Source organism: Camellia sinensis, chromosome 5 (genome assembly GCF_055761805.1).
Source record: "Camellia sinensis isolate YWXY chromosome 5, ASM5576180v1, whole genome shotgun sequence".
Classification (NCBI taxonomy): Eukaryota; Viridiplantae; Streptophyta; class Magnoliopsida; order Ericales; family Theaceae; genus Camellia; species Camellia sinensis.
This window is the reverse complement of record NC_138965.1, coordinates 160,923,512-160,941,948: the sequence shown is the minus strand read 5'-3', so window position 1 is coordinate 160,941,948 and position 18,437 is coordinate 160,923,512. Positions and strand designations below refer to the sequence as shown.

Genomic DNA, 18,437 nt, shown 5'->3' with positions numbered 1-18,437 from the left:
TAGATTTTTAGTCGCCAAAACCTATACTTTTGGCTACTAAATTTTTTTAGTCGCCAAAAATCTTTACTTTTGGCTACTAATGCTTTTTTAGTCGCCAAAACCTATACTTTCAGCGACCAAAGGTGCTTTTTTTGTTGCCAAAGATGCTTTTTCTTGCAGTGATCATTTTGACACCGAATAGATGTCTTGACTAATCACACCTGATCACGATCGAGTGACATCTCATTCGTACGATCGCTTGCATCTCCAATCAACGGCCACTACAAGAAAAAGCAGAATTGGCGACTAAAAATACAATTTTCGTCGCTAAAAGTAGCAGAATTGGCAACTAAAATGGAATTAGTTGCCAAAAGTGAAGACTTTTGGCGACTAAAACAGTTTAGTAGCCAAATGTATAGTTATTGGCGACTAAAAAATAGTTTAGTCATCGATTATATGGGTTTTAGCGACTAAAAAAATTTTAGTAGCCAAAAGTGAAGGTTTTTGGCGACTAAAAAAATTTAGTAGCCAAAAGTATAGGTTTTGGCGACTAAAAGATAGTTTGGTCGCCGATTATATGTGTTTTACCGACAAAATTAAAATTTGTAGCCAAAAGTGAAGCTTTTTGGCTACTAAAAAAAAATTAGTAGCTAAAAGTCTACAATTGGCGACTAAAATTCAGTTTAGTCGCCAAAAGTGGAGGTTTTTGGTGACTAAAATTCAATTTAGTCGCCGAAAGTGGAGGTTTTAGGCGGGAATTAATTCTTTTAGCGACTAAAAAAATAATTAGTAGCCAAAAATATAGAATTGGCGACTAAAAAACAGATTTAGTCGCCAAAAGTGGTCTTCTATTTTTTTTAGTAAATAATTTATTTTTTACATAAATTATATTGAATAAACATAATTATGTTTATATATATAGTTTTATATTAATACGGGTCAATATACTATATAAATAATATATGTTGCATATATAATCATATGGTGTTGTAGAGGCATAGTGGAGAAAGTGTGTTGCTTAAGGTTTAGAATGTGGGAGGTTGGTGGTTTGAATCTCAGCGGAAGAAAAGTTTTTATTTTTTTTTTTGTCACGGAATGAGCTTTGGTGACTAAAATTATTGGTCGCTAAAAGTGTTTCTTTTGGCGACTAAAAGGTTTGGTCGACGATTCATTGACTATTGGCGACTAAAAGATTAGTCGGTAAATGTATAATTTTAAAAAGTGTAATTGACTATTGGTGACCAAAACTTTGGTCGCTAAAGACCTATTTTTTGCCGACTAAAACTTTTCTAGTCGCCAATACCTCCGCCGACCATGTGTTCGCGACAAAACCGGCGACTACAAAATTTAGTCGGGAAAACTAAAAAGTCGACTTTTGGCGACTAAAAATTTAGTCGCCAAAGGTGCTTTTTCTTGTAGTGGGCTATGATCAACCCGCTCCAGATCGGACACACAACCATTGGATCAGTTGGTTGACTCATCGCCAACGGATGACACGTCACTGTCACGTGGAGCTGACTGTATTCCACGTCACCGCTCCAACCTGTCCGATGCAAATAGGAAAGCGCCCTCATGGCGCCGATGCATCCGTGCTAAGTGCAAAGTACAAAGTACAAAGTGCGCCATCAAACGCCACACAACCCACTGCCTATGCCACGCGCGCGCGCGCATGTGCTTGTGCGTGTGCATGCATGCACACTAGTGCGGTGTGGGTGCATGCACACTAGCTTTCATCCCATAATTCCATATTCAAAAGAATATTCCATGTAGCACTTTATTAAGTGCTTCATATTTTGCTCTCTTTCCAATGTGGGACAAAGTCCCTAAGCTTAATTAATGTTTTCCAAAGAAAAACAATGAAGGTTTTGAAAACACCCAAAAAATAAACTATAAATTTTAAAAATCATTTGAAAATTCCCCAACAAGTGATGAGTTTAATTGAACCAGTTTAATATGTAGAACGTTATGAGAGTTTAATTAAAAATCTGATTCAGATTAATAAAGTTGAGAATGATTAAATTAATCCTTAATTGAGATTAATTATATTAATTAAGTTTTATGGTAATCATAATTGACTAGGATTAGGTAAGATCTGTATAAATTTGGAATAATTAAATCAAGCCTTAATTAAGTTTAATGGAATTAATTAAATCGAGTGTTAACTATAATTAATTAAGATTAAGTAATGTTCAATTAAATTAATATACAATTAACACACTACAAGAAAAGTTGCCTATAATGGCCCTTGAATCAAAGACGTTTTATAAAATGTCGTGCTATATTTCAATAGCCAACACGTTTTCGAGGCATGATGCCCTGTTGATGGTCTCAATGAGCCAAACCAGTTTTACTTAACAGACACTTAACCCATTCCAATTACCATAGGTAACAAAATCTCTCATGAGCTGCTCTTCTCTCTTAATATCGATCTCTCACTCACTGTAGCTGTTCTTCATCGGACTCAAATTCGATCTTTCTCACTCTAGCTGTTCTTCATCTCTCTCTCTCTCTCTCTCTCTCTCTCTCTCTCTCTCTCTCTCTCTCACGAATCGCAGATCCAAAATCGAACAAGAAAGTCGATCTAATCTGATCGAAATCCAAACTCGATCTGATCTGATCTCTCTTGCATTTTGTTAGATCGGTTCTTGCTCTAGCTTTTCTTCATCGAACTAGAACTCGATCTGTCTCGCAGATTGTAGATCCGAAATCGAACAAGAAAGTTGATCTAATCTAATCAAAATCCGAACTCGATCTGATCTGATCTCTTTCACATTTTGTTAAATCTGCTGATTGACAAGGTTTCAAGCAAGTCATTTTTATTTTGTTTTTCATTAACAAGTGTTAATCGGTGTTTGATTTCTCTGTAGGTGCCGATGAAGTGTAGAGATTGGTTACATGAACTTTTTTTTTTTTGATGGATTTCCGGAGTTGTCCTTGACTGTTGGAAGACTTGCAGTTTTCTACAAACAGAGAGATTTGTACTTCTATCCAGCTTGGGCATATGCAATCCCAGCCACCATTCTGAAGGTTCCTATTTCATTGTTTTCAGCTCTAATTTGAACATCTCGTTGGATACAGTCCTGAGGCTGGGAGGTTAGTGTCACTTGACAACGCTTGCATTTTATTCTTCCTTATATATATATATATATATTGTTTTTCTCCAAATATGTCTTTGATTTGAACAAGTTGTCACTGTTTTACCAATATTTAAATCAACTACTCAGATTAGTCATTTAGCAACCAGAAGCTTTACTGGTACTTTCAAATAAACATTCACACCATACACAAACACACCCTTCTGAAACTGAATAGGAATTTTGAATTAATTTCTATCATTGCCTTGTATCTTAGGTTCTTTCTCCAGTGCATTCTATTTTTAGCTCTACACTTAGCAGCTACATCCATGTTTCGTTTTGTGGCATCTGTCTTCCGCACCGCAGTTGCTTCTACAACAGCTGGTAGTTTGTTTGTATTGTTTGTCTTATTATTTAGTGGCTTCATCATCCCAAAATGTAAGATTTCAATAACTTTTCCAATTTGATTTTTGGATAATTATTTAGAAAGATGAACTTAAGCTAAGCTATCTTGTTATTGGAAGATTTCAATAACTCTTCCAATCTGATTCTTTCTCCAGTTCATTATTTATTTAGGCATTTTTCTTTTTAGCTACGTGAGTTTTTACTTCACATCACATACATACATATATACATACTCGTGTATTGTTGGTATATAACATTGTATTTAATTTATTTGTTTGTTGTGGTATAGATATGGAGAAAGTGAGCCAACTGACAATTCTGCAAGGTTCTATAAATGGTTTTCAGAGTTAAATTTTGATTAATTTCTAATTTTTATTGTTACTATGGTTCTTTTACCAAGTGAGATTTGGGTTTCATGGCGTGTTATATGACTGCCTATAGGGTAAAGGAGAGAGAAATGGCTTAATCTTTCATACAAAGTGTTTGGCCTTGGCAACAGGCAATATGAGCATTTCAACAAGGTCTGGATTTCATTTCATTTCATGTTTTGGTCTGTTCACTGGATTTAATTTATTTGTTTGTTCTGGATTTCATTTCATTTCATGGCCTAATATTTCAGCTTCGACTTTCTCTTCTCAAGACTACACAGGGGCATCCTATGGTGAGAGTCCTGTCTTTTGAGAGCATTTTTATACTTATGCAGTCTTTGTTTGGTTGCTGAGAAAATGTTGATGTAAAGAAACTAGGGTTGAATTTAAATTATTGCTCTGCTTTGTTAGAAGGAAATATAGGAAAGGAAATTTATTAAAATATGATGTTAGGTTTCTCACGATTTTGGCTCGCAAATAGCCAAGAATCTAGCAGCCAACAAGTTTTGCCTGATTTGAAATTATTTTTTTATTATTTTTTAAATCATGGAGTTTTTTTGCTTGTTGAAACAAAAAGAACATGAATTGTAGGAGTTAAGAGTTGAAATTTAATTTATTATTTTCCTAGGAATTTCCACTAATCGCATGGAGGGTCAGGTTTTGAGAGTTTAAGTTTGTCAGATTAGTTAGTAAGGGGTGGAGCTTGAAGAAGCGAAGCAAACTTATAGTAATCAAGCATTTACTAAGAGATGTGATTAATGATTCTTGGCAATGTGATTAACAAACTAAGTGATGGTGCAAAGCAAAGGTATTTGCCTCCTTAAGTTAATAATCCATCTCATAAAACAACTGTCTAAATGAATCAAAATATAAATGCAGGGGACACATTCCTTATGGGGATAGTAAGCTCACTCGCATACTTCAACCTGCTCTTGGTGGCAATGCCAAAACTTCTATAATTTGCACTTTAGCACTAGAAGAGGTAGGGTATTAATATGTTATCGAGTTATACGTGTGTATATATATATATATATATATCTTACATCAAGTTTAACATTATAGTATGGTTTTAATATGGCTACTTCATCCAGATTCACATAGAGGAAATGAAAGAAACCCTCCAGTTTGCTAGCAGAGCCAAGAGAATAACAAATTGTGTTCAAGTGAATGAGGTTTGTTAGTTATTTGGTTTAATAACACTTAATTCTTTTCCAACTTAGTAAGATTACAACATTTTACTTCAACATATACTTTTGTTACTGTAGCTGCCATATTGTTTGTCCCTAACATACTTTTTAGTAAAATCTAGCTGTAAAAGGTAATATATAATATGGGTTCAATAGAAGTTAGTGTCTGAAGTGTCCCTAGAATTTTTTATTTTTGAGATGAGGGCATGTTGAATATTCTTAAATTTTTTTGTATATTGATTTCTTTCCTATGGTTTGTAATTTATCATGGGGAAGTTCATAAATTTTAAATGAGTTGAGCCAAAGAGAAAACCTAAATGTGATGGTTTATATGATTCATGCTGTATCCAATTGAAAAGTAGCTTACAGTTGGTTGGATGGTTACCTCTTTCTTAAGTTTCCAGTTTCAATATTGACTTCATTTATGGTTTTGGTCGTTGTAAAATAATGATTTGTTAAAAATAAAAAATAAAAATAAAAATAAAACTAGGAACTTTACACTTGAACTAGTTCAAATGGGCTAAACTAGAATGTCAAAAATGTTAACGTGGGTGGCATCAAACTAAAATGACTTTGAAAATATTAAGTATGGAACATTTTCCAATGTTTATAAATTGAAGGATCTTACTTATATCATATATTGCATTATAGCACCACTTCCTTGTGCATTTGCAGTTTAATCACCAAGTTGGTTACATAGATTTTTGAAAGCCAAAAAGTTAAACATTTCTGGATTTGTTCATTGAGAGCTTGCCTTGATTGTGTAAATTATCGTGTTTTAACTTAACTGGTCCCTCTGGGTTTGACATCATTTTGTTTGCAAATAGTTTTTAAATAATGATTAAGCATATTATCTAAAGTAATAATTATTATGTTAAAGTTGATTTCTTGCTCCTTTCAAATCTAATGGTATGGCTAATTGGAGTTGATTTTTTTTTTTTTTTTGTTTCTTTTTGTTTGTAGATTTTGACAGATGCTGCCTTACTGAAGCGACAAAAACTAGACATAGAGGAAATCACACAAAGCACGAGATCAATGCATTAGGGAACAACAAATGAAAATTGACAATCTCAATAGTCTTGTCACCATTTCGGATTCCGATAAAAAGTCTAGCCAGGTAAACTTTTACAGTGCAATGTCTTTAAAATGTTTATTGATGCTGTTTAATAAACCATCTTTATCCTCTTATCCTGTTCACTTTCATCAGAATAGATGAGTATGTAATATACTAAGAAAAAGTTCATAGATATCAGTTCACTTTTAATCAATTAGGCTTTATTTATCCTAACTACTTACCTGGGCAAAAGCAGTCATTTTTCCATTGGTTTTCTCTCTTAGTAAATGCTTGATTACGTTTCTTATTTGTTGTAAAATAAATAATTAAAGCCTTTATTATCACTTTATCAGTGAACTGGAGAGGCCTAATTATCCCTCCTCAACAGAGTGATAACAAGTCACTCCTGTATGATTATTCCAAATGCAATCTTTGCTTCCCATTGTATTGGTGGCCTTTTTCTTAGCATAAACTCTGTTTGTTTCCATTTTTCAAAATTTACTTTTCAAAAAATTCTACTTTTTTATGTTTCATATTCTTTTGTTTTTATTGAATTTTATTAATAGTTTAAGTAATTTTTTTAACTTTTAGACACACCTAACATAAATACACTTAGAAAATATAATATTTGTGAAAAAAAATCTTTAAAAAATTCTCTAAATACCAAAAATACAAAAAAAAAATGAAAATTCAGTACATTTTTCATATTTTTATGTATTTATTAATTTTTGAAAATATTTTTTCACAAATAATTTATTATTTAGATACATCTAAATAAGGTATATCTAAAAATGTAGAAAATTTGCTCAAATTTTAAAAAATATTCACTAAAAATAAAAAAAAAATTATGAAAAATAAAAGAAACTCAATTTTCAAAAAATTGAAACCAAACACATTGAATGGGATTTTTTTTTTCTTTTTGGGCCTGAAATTAAAAATCAATTTGTTACGATTCTAGCCCAAAAGTGGTTTGGCCCAAATAAAAAAAATTATGAAAAATAAAAGAAAAGGGTTGCTGCAACACATTGGTAAACGATATCCATTCTTTCAATCAACTTTAAACCTTGAGAAGTGCATTTGACAATTCAAGTGCTGACTTTTGTTCAACTTTCTGTGTCTGAAGTTGCAGGATTGGATGAGAGAAGATTTGAGAAATTTTTTTCAGAGTCCCTTTTGCTTTCTTGATCCTAAAATGGCTACAGTGCTCTTTCCCTCATTAAGGTAATGCTTTTGATAATTTTGTAGTTTGTTTTAATGCATACGGTTGGTCTTGTATTCTTGTATTTCATTTTGATACAGATTGGGCATCACCTAATTTGGCCAACATTTCCTCTCTCTCCTTCTCCAAAGTTTCATATTTTCCTATATCCCAACTAGGAATTTCTCAGATACCTCTTTTCCCATTTTTGTAGCTTGGTTTACGAACTGTTGAGCACATTGGACATATAGAGACTAATATATGTAATGCAAGATGTTAGTTTTGGTTAATTAGAAGTCATACCCCGCTCTTGAAAATTGAAAATAGTGAGGAATCTTAATAAATTTTACTTGCAAGTCAAGGTGTGATGTGTGTTCTTTATATTTTGTGCTTTGTATCCCATTCAACACTGCTAGGGCCCAATAACTAAATTTTGTGCATTTTTTCTATTTGTGCCTTGGAATTTATATGAGTAAGCTTGGGCTTCATTTGGCCTCACTGTCTACAGAGAAGGGAAAATACATTCCTTTTATGTTATGCTGCATTCTGAAATGACACCTACGTTGCTATTTTTATTGATATGTGATATAAGTATAGCTGCCTGAATTATGAAAAAATCCACCGAAGTAACATTTGTTTATCGATGTGATGTGGTAGGCTCAATGCATGATATTGTTATTCTAATCCATATTAGTGTGCTTTCTATTATATGCATGCTGCCAAGTCTAGTTCTAGTTTTGATGTATTCCGGAGATGGTTCTCTCTGTGGAATCTTGATTTGATAGGAGTAGTGGGCTACCTTGCTCCTTGTCCAAACCTGAGTCCTCTCTTAAGTTGGCCTAATTGTACTTGACAAAAAAAGTTGACCTCATGGGAGACAGGTTGTTAAGCTCCTGGCAGAGCTTTACTGTTGACTCATTGCATAATTGTATTCCAATCGATTCTCAGTTACAAAAATAGTAGTTATGTATTGCCAGTTTTATTTTTGGTTCATTATAATGTGGTAGGGCTGGCTGGGATCAAACTAGCCTCTCCCTACTGATAACCCAGGTCCTTACTTTTGGCACCTTCTACTATTGATTTTACTCGCAAAAGGTACACTATTTGTGTGGAAATAATAATATGACATGCAACATAGAATGCGCCCTTGTGAATATAGCTACTAAAATCTCTTAATATAAATGGCCAGAGTGTATCTTACTAATATTTGGGTTGATAATATTTTTGGTGGCTTCTCTGATTCGTTTTGCCTTTTACAGGAGTAATGGACTGCAAGTTCCACCCTAGGCAACCATGGTTATTCACTGTGGGTGCTGATTCAGTGATCAAACTGTACTGTCATTAAAAAAAGAAAAAGACGGTGAATTGCCCTGTCTGTGTTTCATATTATTATTGGTTGAAACACATTCTCACTTCAACTAAAATGGATGATGGGGTCAATCAATCTCACCGGGGAGATTGGGCAGCTGAAGTGTGTTTCAGATATATGATTCAATTTTTGAAGGTGAAGATGACAAATCAATAGTCATTTCCCATATCAAAGTTTTTGACAGTTGCTTGTTTCATTTTGTTTAATTGAATTGGTTGGACTGTATTATGCCCCGACATATAATAGATTTTCTTTTAATTTTGCTTGTGTTCATATTATTACGTTGCTTTCTTTGTTGTGATAATTTGAGAAAAATTAGGTCATTACATTTTCCAACTGAGCAATGTGTTTGTGCTCTTTTTCGGCATGGAGTTGGTGGGTTAGCTGGAAAATAGTAACTGAACCACACCACCAATGGCCAATTGACTTGTCAATCGCAGACAACCCACCATTGTTTTATGTGAGATCTATCTTCATTTTAGATTGAGCGATGTTAGGTATAAAAAATAAAAATAAAAATCCTAAAATTCTATACTGGGTATTAGATCAATCCATATTAGTGTGCTTTCTATTCCTTTTTAATTTTTTTGGGCAAATTACACTTCTTGACCATTTTGATTTTAATTGATGTATTTAAAGTCTGAATTGTTGCTATTCTTAGGTATGCAATGCATTGTTTCTTATTTTTAATTTTGTTTTCAAGTTTAGTTTAATTATTTTAATAAACATCAATTATTAGTTCTTAATAATTGTTTGACAAGTATATTTTTTGTTCAACCATATAAAATTAACAAAATTAGAAAATTAAAAAAAAAAGGCTATGGCAGCGTTTAAAAAACGTCACTATATCCCACCCCAACGGCTAAATTTTTAAAATGTATAAATGTCTATGACGGCGTTTTCAAAAACGTCGCTAAATGTCATAGTGACGTCATAGTACAGTTTAGTAGGACATTCGGCGGCGTTTAACGCTGCCTATACTAATATAACGACGTTTTCCAAACGTCATAAAGTTATAGTGACGGCCGCGTCATCGGCGTTTGGTAATAAACGTCACAAAAAGAATTAGCGATGTTTTTAATACTTTTAGCGGCGTTTGAAAATGAATTTTCCAGCAGTGACAATTAACTTAATCCCACTCATACTAATCAGAAAACATGCGTATATTTGGGAGGGGTTGAGGCAAAACAACAAAATATAATGTGTGGGGCGTGGGGTCATTACTATTTGGAAAAGTATTGGTATACCAATAAAATTTGTATGAAAAATTAATAAATATTATTTATTATTAAATTTATTTAGTTTTTAATTCAGTTTTAATGTGTATTTATGTAATAAATATCATGTGTATGTATTTATGTAGGGTTGCATTACCCTGCGTGAGTTTTTTTTTAGTATAAAAATTATTTATTTTAATTCTCTTTTGATGTATTATGAGTACAATACAGTTAAGTTAATGACAATAAGTAATATATACAAATAGAAAATATATATTAAATAATGTGATGGAGTTGCTGTCCTATTATTTTAAAATAAAAATACATCATAATCAAGAATTTCATTTTTATATAATTTTTTTTGAAACAATAACATTTTTCTATTGGCCCAAGAGATTATCAATAAGGAGAAAAAAAAATAACAAAAATAAAATCTTAAAATATTTTTTATGCATTTCAAAATATTTTTACATAAAAAAATAAAAATAATAAAATAGGAGCCACTATTCTCACTCCGCTCTACTTTAAATACACTCAATTCTTTGTCTTTATTATACATAGTTACATTAATACTATTTCACAAAAAATATACTTCCTAAAAAATTCAAAACTTTAAGGATATTAATGTAATTATGTATAATAAGAATAAAGAAAAAAACATATTTAGAGTAAAGTGGAGTGAGAATAGTGACTCTCAACAAAATTTATACATTTAATATACTCTTTAGATGTGTATCAAAATTAATCATAGGCTTTTGGATCATCATTACAATTTTCCTAAAACAAATATTATTAGAAAGTGGGTAAGAATAGTTTAAGGATCAAGCCATGTTTCTTGGACTTTGATCATGGATAATATGTATTGTTTAGGGAAATTTGTAATTGAATGTGAAGAGCTGCTGCGTAGCTCGAAAAGCACTTGGTCCGAAATGACTCGAATCCATAATGATGTCATTTTGAATTTTTTTTTTTTCTTTTTTCTTTCTTTCTCTTATATCAACTGTTTCTTCTCCTCCTTCTTCTTCTTCTTATGTTTACAAGCACCAAACTGAAATCAAAATCAAAATTTTTTTTCAATCAGACCACACATCATCATCATCATCAACACATCTCTATTCTTGCTCTATACGAAAAAATCAAATGGGTTTTTTTTTTTTTTAATTTCTTGAATTCAACTGGGTTTCAATGGTTTAACGTTGGTAATCTTGATGCTCCTTCCACACAGAAGAGGGAGAGAGAATTATGTGTTCTAGAGATAAAAGAAAGATGGGCCTTTTAGAGAGAGAGATAAAGAAAGAAAGAGTATGGGTTTTAGAGAGAGAAAGATGGCATTTTTAGAGAGAGAAAGAGGGAGAAAGAGAGGATGGTTGGGTTAAGCTAACAGGGGAAAGAGGATGGCGCCGATGATGGCGGTGCATCATCATCATCATCATCAATAACACATCATCATCATCATCATCAACAACACATTGTTGTTCTTGCTCTGTACAGAAAAATCAAATGGGTTTTTTTTTTTTTTAATTTCTGGAATTCAACTGGATTTTAGTGGTTTAATGTTGGTAATCTTGATGCTCCTTCCACACAGAAGAGAGAGAGAGAGAGAATAATGTGTTTTAGAGATATAAGAGAGATAGGCATTTTAGAGAGAGAGAAAGGAAGGAAGAGTATGGGTTTTAGAAAGAGAAAGATGGTATTTTAGGGAGAGAAAGAGGGAGAAAGAGACGATGGTTGGGTTGAGCTAATAGGGGAAAGAGAGGATGGCGCCGGTGATGGGTGTGCTCTTTGTCTTCTCCCTCCCTCTTCTCTCTCTTTCTCTCTCTCTTCTTCTCTCTTCTCTCTCTTCGTCCCTCGTCTATCTGTTTGTTTCAGAGATATAAGAGGGAAAGAAAGAAAAAAAAAAGGAAAAAAAAAAAAAAATCTACCCAAAACTTGGGCAGTTGGTCATTCGGGACAAATAAATTTCGAGCTACAAAGAATTATTTTTGAGCATATTTTTGTCCTTCATTCAATTAACGACAATGCTACGTAGGTCAAATTTTGTGGCTCAAAAGTGGCTCAAATGGCCAAAACGACGTCGTTTTAAGTACAGAACAACATAAAAATGGCCAAAACGACGTCGTTTTGGCCATTTGAGCCACTTTTGAGCCACAAAATTTGAGCTACGAGACATTTTCCTTCAATTAATGATGGGTTCTTGTGATTATTATAGTATTTAAGTGATAGGGTATGTTTGTCTCCTAATGGACAGCCAGCACACACTGACCCATAGTCTCTCTCCCACCGCCTTCATCCGTGGGTGCGCTCATCATTGTTGCCGTTGTCATTGTTTGGGTGCAATAAGGAGCAACAAGGATTAGTTCAATTAAAAAAATTAAAATTTAGTAAAATATTTTTTTAGAGTTTTAAACTTATTTTTGAAATTGTGAGGGCAAACAAAGTCAAGTTGAAAGTTGGCTTTGAACAATTGAGGGTAAATCTAAACAATTCTTATTCTTTTAACTTATTCAAGCTTATCCAAGTACAAAAGCTTTTTTTTCTTTTTTTTTTAAATCTATTGGTGGCCAAGGGTAGTGTGCATGGATTCTGGCCAATTATGTATGAATCCATTATGTGAGCGAGATTATGGCTCTTCAAGTTGGGTGAATATACACGATGGTTGTGTAAAAGAAAATACTTGAGACCCCCATTTTGGGAGACTCATGATTCTCAAATGATTGTGATTGGTCATATGTGTTTTTGTTTTGTTTTTATTTTTTGTTTTTTTTTCTATCTCTTTGACAGGTGTGCATGGGGGTCACAGGGTGGGGTGTTTGTGGGAAGTGTGCATGGGGTCGCAGGGTGAGGTGTTTGTGGGAAGTTTGTATCATTTATGTTGTGTAAATTAGGATCTTATGTGTGAGAAACGAGAGGGTCTAATTAATCAAGTTATAAGATCAGATTAAAGATTGTAAAATTTTATATTTATAAGAAATAAGATGATAAATCACGAGTTCAATAATTTTACATGCGACTTGATTACTATTTACATACAACTTCATGATAGGAGAGAAATAAATACCGCTACAAATGATATCAAACTCTTCTTTATAAATAGTTAAACTCGAGATTTCACACCACAAAGCCACTAAGTTAAATACCATGGTTTAACTTTACTTGTGATTCTGCAATAACATTGATTTCACATTAAGAAATGCTATGTATCCCAAATATTCTACTAAATATTTTACCAAACCTCTCACATGGGTAAGACTCACACAAATCCACATGTGTGTGGGTCCCACACCTATGTAAGAGATTCGGTAAAATATTTAGTACAATATTTGAAATTTCTAACATAACTCTTTCACATTAATTTGAATAATTTGGGAAATTGGGGTTGCTTAGATGGGCCATGATGCAACAACTTTAGTTTCACATTCATTTGAATAGTTTGGGAAATAGGGGTTACTTATGCAAAATGAGTCCACTGCATCTTCAATTTTTTTTTTTTTTTTTTTTTTTTTTGGCAATCAGTAAAAATTAATTACAAACACAAAAAGAATTACAACAAGATCAAATAATTTGCAAAGAAATAAATAATCAGATACAACTCTCATAATGTAAGGCATATGTTTCAAACATAGCTGTGGTTGGGGTGGACACCATCCCACTAATCCACTCAGTTCAACCCTTTAGGATTTGGGAATGATATTTGGTTCGAGGGCTCAGCTTAGACAAATATTTTAAACCTATTTAACTTTTGAGTTGGGCTTAGGATTTAGATTTGTATCATGTGCCAAAACTAACAGAGTTATTTCATATTTTATATTATTTATTTGTGAAATATAATGAAAATTTATGAACTCTATAATTGTATTTTCTTTTTGATGAGACTTGAAATAATCATTTAGGCTTAATGTTTGAATTGAGTTGAGTTTAAACAGTTATAAAATCTTTTATTAGATCGTTCAAAATCAACTCTTAGCATACAATAGTGTTATTAGAGTTTGCGTTTTTGAATTGTAACTTAGGCCTCGTTTGGCAACAGGTCAGTTTAGTCAAAAAGTCAAAAAATTACTAAAAAAGTCAAAAAGCCAACAATTCATACCAAAAAGTCAAAGATTCTCTTTTCTCTCTACTTTTTGCACATCTTTTCTTAAAAAGCCAAAAAATCATACTAGTTTTTTTTAGCTTATATTTTAGCCAAATAATTAAAAAATTACTAAATTAACCTGTTCCCAAACGAGGCCTTAGATTCATTTTGAGTGTGCACATACTTTTTTATGTATAAAATTTCGTTTTGCAAATATTTTTGTTTATTTATTGAGTAGCCAAATTGTTATATATTAGTTATCTCATGTATGCAGTAGTTACAAAGGATTCTCTATTTCTAATCTTTTATTTAGTTTTTTGGGAGGTTGACCAATAAGTTCGATATTTTGGATTTATAATTTATATAGTTTTATATTTTTTTTATGATTTATTTAGTCTTTTTTAGATGTGTAATGACTCATTTACTAGCCATATTGGAGTGTCACATTTTAAAAAAGTACACTAAAGAGTTTTTTAATGTCACATCATACACGCTACGTTAGAGTGTCACATTTGGGAAAAAAAAAAATATACTAAAAAATTTTTAATTTTTTTAGAGTATCATATTATATCTGCCACGTTGGAGTGTCACATGTCATGTTTGTAAAAAGTAAACTAAGGAGTTTTTAATTTTTTTTAGAGTGTCACATCATACCTGTCACGTTGTCACGTTTGAGAAAAGTACATTAAAGATTTTTTATTTTTTTTAAGTGTCACATCATACCTGCACATTATCATATTTGAAAAAAAGTATACTAAGAAAAAAAAAAATTATAGTAAAAAATTTTGAAGTGTCACATCATATCCGTCACATTGTGACATTTAGAAAAAGTACACTAGGGAGTTTTAAATTTTTTTGGAGTGTCATTAATACCTGTCACATTAGAGTGTCACATCATACCTGTCACATTAATTAAAAGATATAATTGTCTACCAAAACATTACCAAAATCAAAAATAGGACCATACAAACTTTCCACTAATAGGACTTAACAGATCAATAGAAAAAAAAAAATTGAGGCTAATTAGAGTACTTATTTGTGATATGGGATTTATTAATAAATATTCCTAATTTTTTATACATTTTTAATTATTAAATTATGTGTCAAAATTGACATGATTCACATAATTTAATAATTAAAAGTGTATTAAAATAAAATAAAACATTTGAATACAATAATCCAACTCAAAGCTTAGGCCTTCGTAGGGAAGGTGAGATTTTAGTTTGAAAAAAAAAAAAAAAAATTATTATAAGTTGTCAAATTATTTTTTTTATTTTTTTGTACAATTTTTTTTTTAAAGTCAAAAAATTATTAAAATGATCAATTTTCAAACACTCCTTAACATGATAAAAAGTTTACGAAAACACATTGACAAAAAAAACAAAAGAAAACAAGAAGCAAAACAAAACAGATCAAGAAAGGTATCGTTCAATTTGGGAAATTTATACCACTTGGCCTTTTTTTTCATTTCAACCTTCTTGTGCAAATGAAAAACTCACAACACACAACACATGCACATACTCGAAACACTTAATAATTTGATCTAAACCGTCAATTTATATCATTAGATAGGAAAAATACTCTTCATATTCATGCCAATGAACGGTAGAGATGCCATTGATCTCTATACAACTTGTCTAATTTGCTGCTGCTGCACACTGCAACTGATGCTAGAGCACGATCGGACGGTGTCTCTGGCCAGTGGCACCACAGGAAGGTTGTCACAGTTGCAAATTTCAATCATCGAGCCGTCGGGATCATGGAAGAATAGTTGATCAACGTAGATTCCACCCTCCTCTACCCTGTTCTTCAAGTACTCTATTTCCATCTCCTTCAGTTTTTTCTCCACTGCTCCCATGCTCTCACACTGCACACCAAAGTCAATTTTATCATTTCAAACATAATATACACATAAGTGTTTTTTTTTTACTGTGCCAAACCCACCTGATGTAAAATATTTTAATTTATTTTCCAAAGTTAAGTAATTTCATCAATATGTGAAGTCATGTTTCGAAAACCCCATTTAACACATTTTGAGGTAGTATTTTTAAACTTGTATATTTATTGAGTTTTTTTTTTTCCCCCATCCCAAACATAACATATATTTATTGAGTTTTTTACATTTTTTTCCAAATTCATGCGATTTAAAATCTTATTTCATATATAGAGTAGTTTTCAATTTATTTCCCAAATTCTACTATTTTTATGAAGTTTATTTTTTATTTTTTATTTTACACATGAAATGTTTTAAAAAGCACTATTTTCGAGTTTAAAAAAAAAAATTAAAAATTACATGAGTTCAAATGGCTTGCGGAACTAGAGGGCGTTGTCCGGCGTTTAAATTGCGTCATCTCAATATTTTTTATAAATCAATGATGTATAAAATTTGTTTACTCATTAATCTATTAAATATCAGATTTTATATTTTTTTTTTTTTTTTTGATTGGCATATCAGATTTTATACTTAAATCTAATATTGAGTTTGTATGTATGTAAATAAAATTTAAATCATTAATTTATATAAATAAATAAATAAAATATTGACGTGACGACCATCCGAAGATCGGGCTGGACGTCCAGTTCAGGCAGCTCATCCCTTCATGAAATACAATTTCAAACCACTAGATTTGACAAATAATAATAAAAAAATTAAAAAAAAACAAAAAAACAAAAACAAAAGCAAAACAAAACAAAACTTGTTCTTGTAATACATAATATGCATGAACTTAAGAATGTGTGTGAGAAAACAGAGAAGGATGCATAATTCTACTTTCATATTACAATCGTACTCATTTACTTTACATAGTCAACACACATGTTTGTTAAGCACGCACACACACCTTCTATGACTACGCATTGGAGTATGTAAATAGGTACAATTATTTTACTCGCACACGGAATGATTAAAAAAAATTCTATTTACACAGAAATTAATTATAAAATCAAATATAACATTCTCATGTAAGTATAGTTTCCAAAAAAAAAAAAAAAAAGTAAACCCATCTCATATAAGACGTTTATGTCTATGTTTGTAAATTTTTTCAAATAGACATATATATGTCACTACTATCTTTTCTATTATTGAGGCATGTGGGCAACTAAAAATTTATTTTACATTTTTAGGGGAAAAAATATGAAAACAAGTACTAAAATTTAATATATATATATATATATAAAATAAATAATAAAAATAAAAACAGGGAAAAACTTAGTAATTTAAAAAAATTCTTAATTATTACTCAATTATAAGAGAATTTTCGAAAGTTGAGAGAGTTGCACAGCCGCCCCCTTATCTATCCCTGTTCACACATGTATGTAGTTTTATTGAGAGAGAGAGAGAGAGAGAGAGAGAGAGAGAGAGAGAGAGAGTACTTGGAAAGAAATATGATTATCTTTGGGATTAATCTGGCAAATCTTGGGCATGTTTTCAGGGTCTTCAGATTGCAAAAGATGTATCCCAATACCATAATTGAATAACCTACATACACACACACAATTACATATTCAAAACAATGAAAACAATCACAAAAGATCAAAGGGTTATTTGTTTGATATGTTTTTGAACAGTTTTAATAATAATAATAATAATAATAAGACAGACTTGAAAATTTGATGTAGCATACCAAGCTCCATCAAAGTCAAAGGAATTAGGCCTCCTGATAGGGAAAAACCCAAGAACATTCTGATAAAAATCAAGAGATTTATCAACAGATCTACAAACAACCGATATGTGATTCAGTGACTTCAAGTGCAATGGGTTTTCCATGCTTTCCTTCCTTTTTCGTTTCTTCCAAACCCTCTCAAGAAAATAAGAATGGACAAAGAGAGAAAGTTTAGAGAGAGACAGAGATGTTCATGGCTATGGATGACAGCTATAAATAGAGAAGTTGGAAAGCTCTATCTTTTGTATTCTTCTTCTTATTTGGTTTCAAGTGTTGATGTGCATGACACGTAGATACCATGTCAGATATTTCAAAACAAAGATTAACGCCCCCCCACCTAATGGGGAAAGGATATGTTTAGGGGCGAGGGGAGTTTCATGTTTGAGTAATGTCAGAGAGTTTAAAAATTATTTTTATTAAATGTTTTATATATATGTTTGGTAAAATATTTGGTAGAATTTTTAGGGTCTCTAACATTTTTGTTCATGTTTTCCTCTAATTTTTTTCCTTGTTTGTTTAGGATGAAATTGATAGAAAGCGAAGAAAAGAGGGAAAAAAATATTTATGAGTTTGTTTAGCTTAAAAGTAGTAGAAATTAGAAAGAAATAAAAAAGAAAATTTCTTATATAATCCATATTAATACTGTAATTAATTTTTAATTTCGTGTAAAAAAAATATAAGAAAATTTTAACGTATGAGTTATCTATAAGTAAATTAGCATAAAACCCGTGTGATGCACGGTTTTAATTAATGATTCAAAATTTTATTTTTAAATTAATTAAAATAATTAAAAAATAAAATGTGGATATGATTAAGTAAGTTTTAACTATTTTTATTGGAGTTGCACTAAAA

General features: G+C 31.5%; 1 protein-coding gene and 1 long non-coding RNA gene across 3 annotated transcripts; one reads left to right on the top strand and one right to left on the bottom strand.

Moving 5' to 3' along the window:
* Positions 1 to 7,068: 7,068 nt before the first annotated feature.
* Positions 7,069 to 9,324, top strand: LOC145790950 (uncharacterized). 2 transcript variants are annotated; one of them, XR_014330408.1, is made up of 4 exons: positions 7,069 to 7,095; positions 7,191 to 7,288; positions 8,525 to 8,769; positions 8,954 to 9,324. It is a non-coding gene; the product is annotated as an uncharacterized LOC145790950 (long non-coding RNA). The 2 variants fall into 2 exon arrangements; XR_014330407.1 differs by lacking the exon at positions 8,954 to 9,324 and having other exon boundaries at positions 8,525 to 8,907.
* Positions 9,325 to 15,355: 6,031 nt separating this feature from the next.
* Positions 15,356 to 17,972, bottom strand: LOC114278924 (glyoxylase I 4). Its single transcript, XM_028221079.2, has 3 exons — positions 17,547 to 17,972; positions 17,296 to 17,401; positions 15,356 to 15,790 (listed from the first exon to the last, which is right to left on the bottom strand). Exons 1-3 carry the CDS (start codon positions 17,687 to 17,689, stop codon positions 15,548 to 15,550), a joined length of 492 nt encoding a protein of 163 aa, XP_028076880.1. The 5' UTR covers positions 17,690 to 17,972; the 3' UTR covers positions 15,356 to 15,547.
* Positions 17,973 to 18,437: the final 465 nt, after the last annotated feature.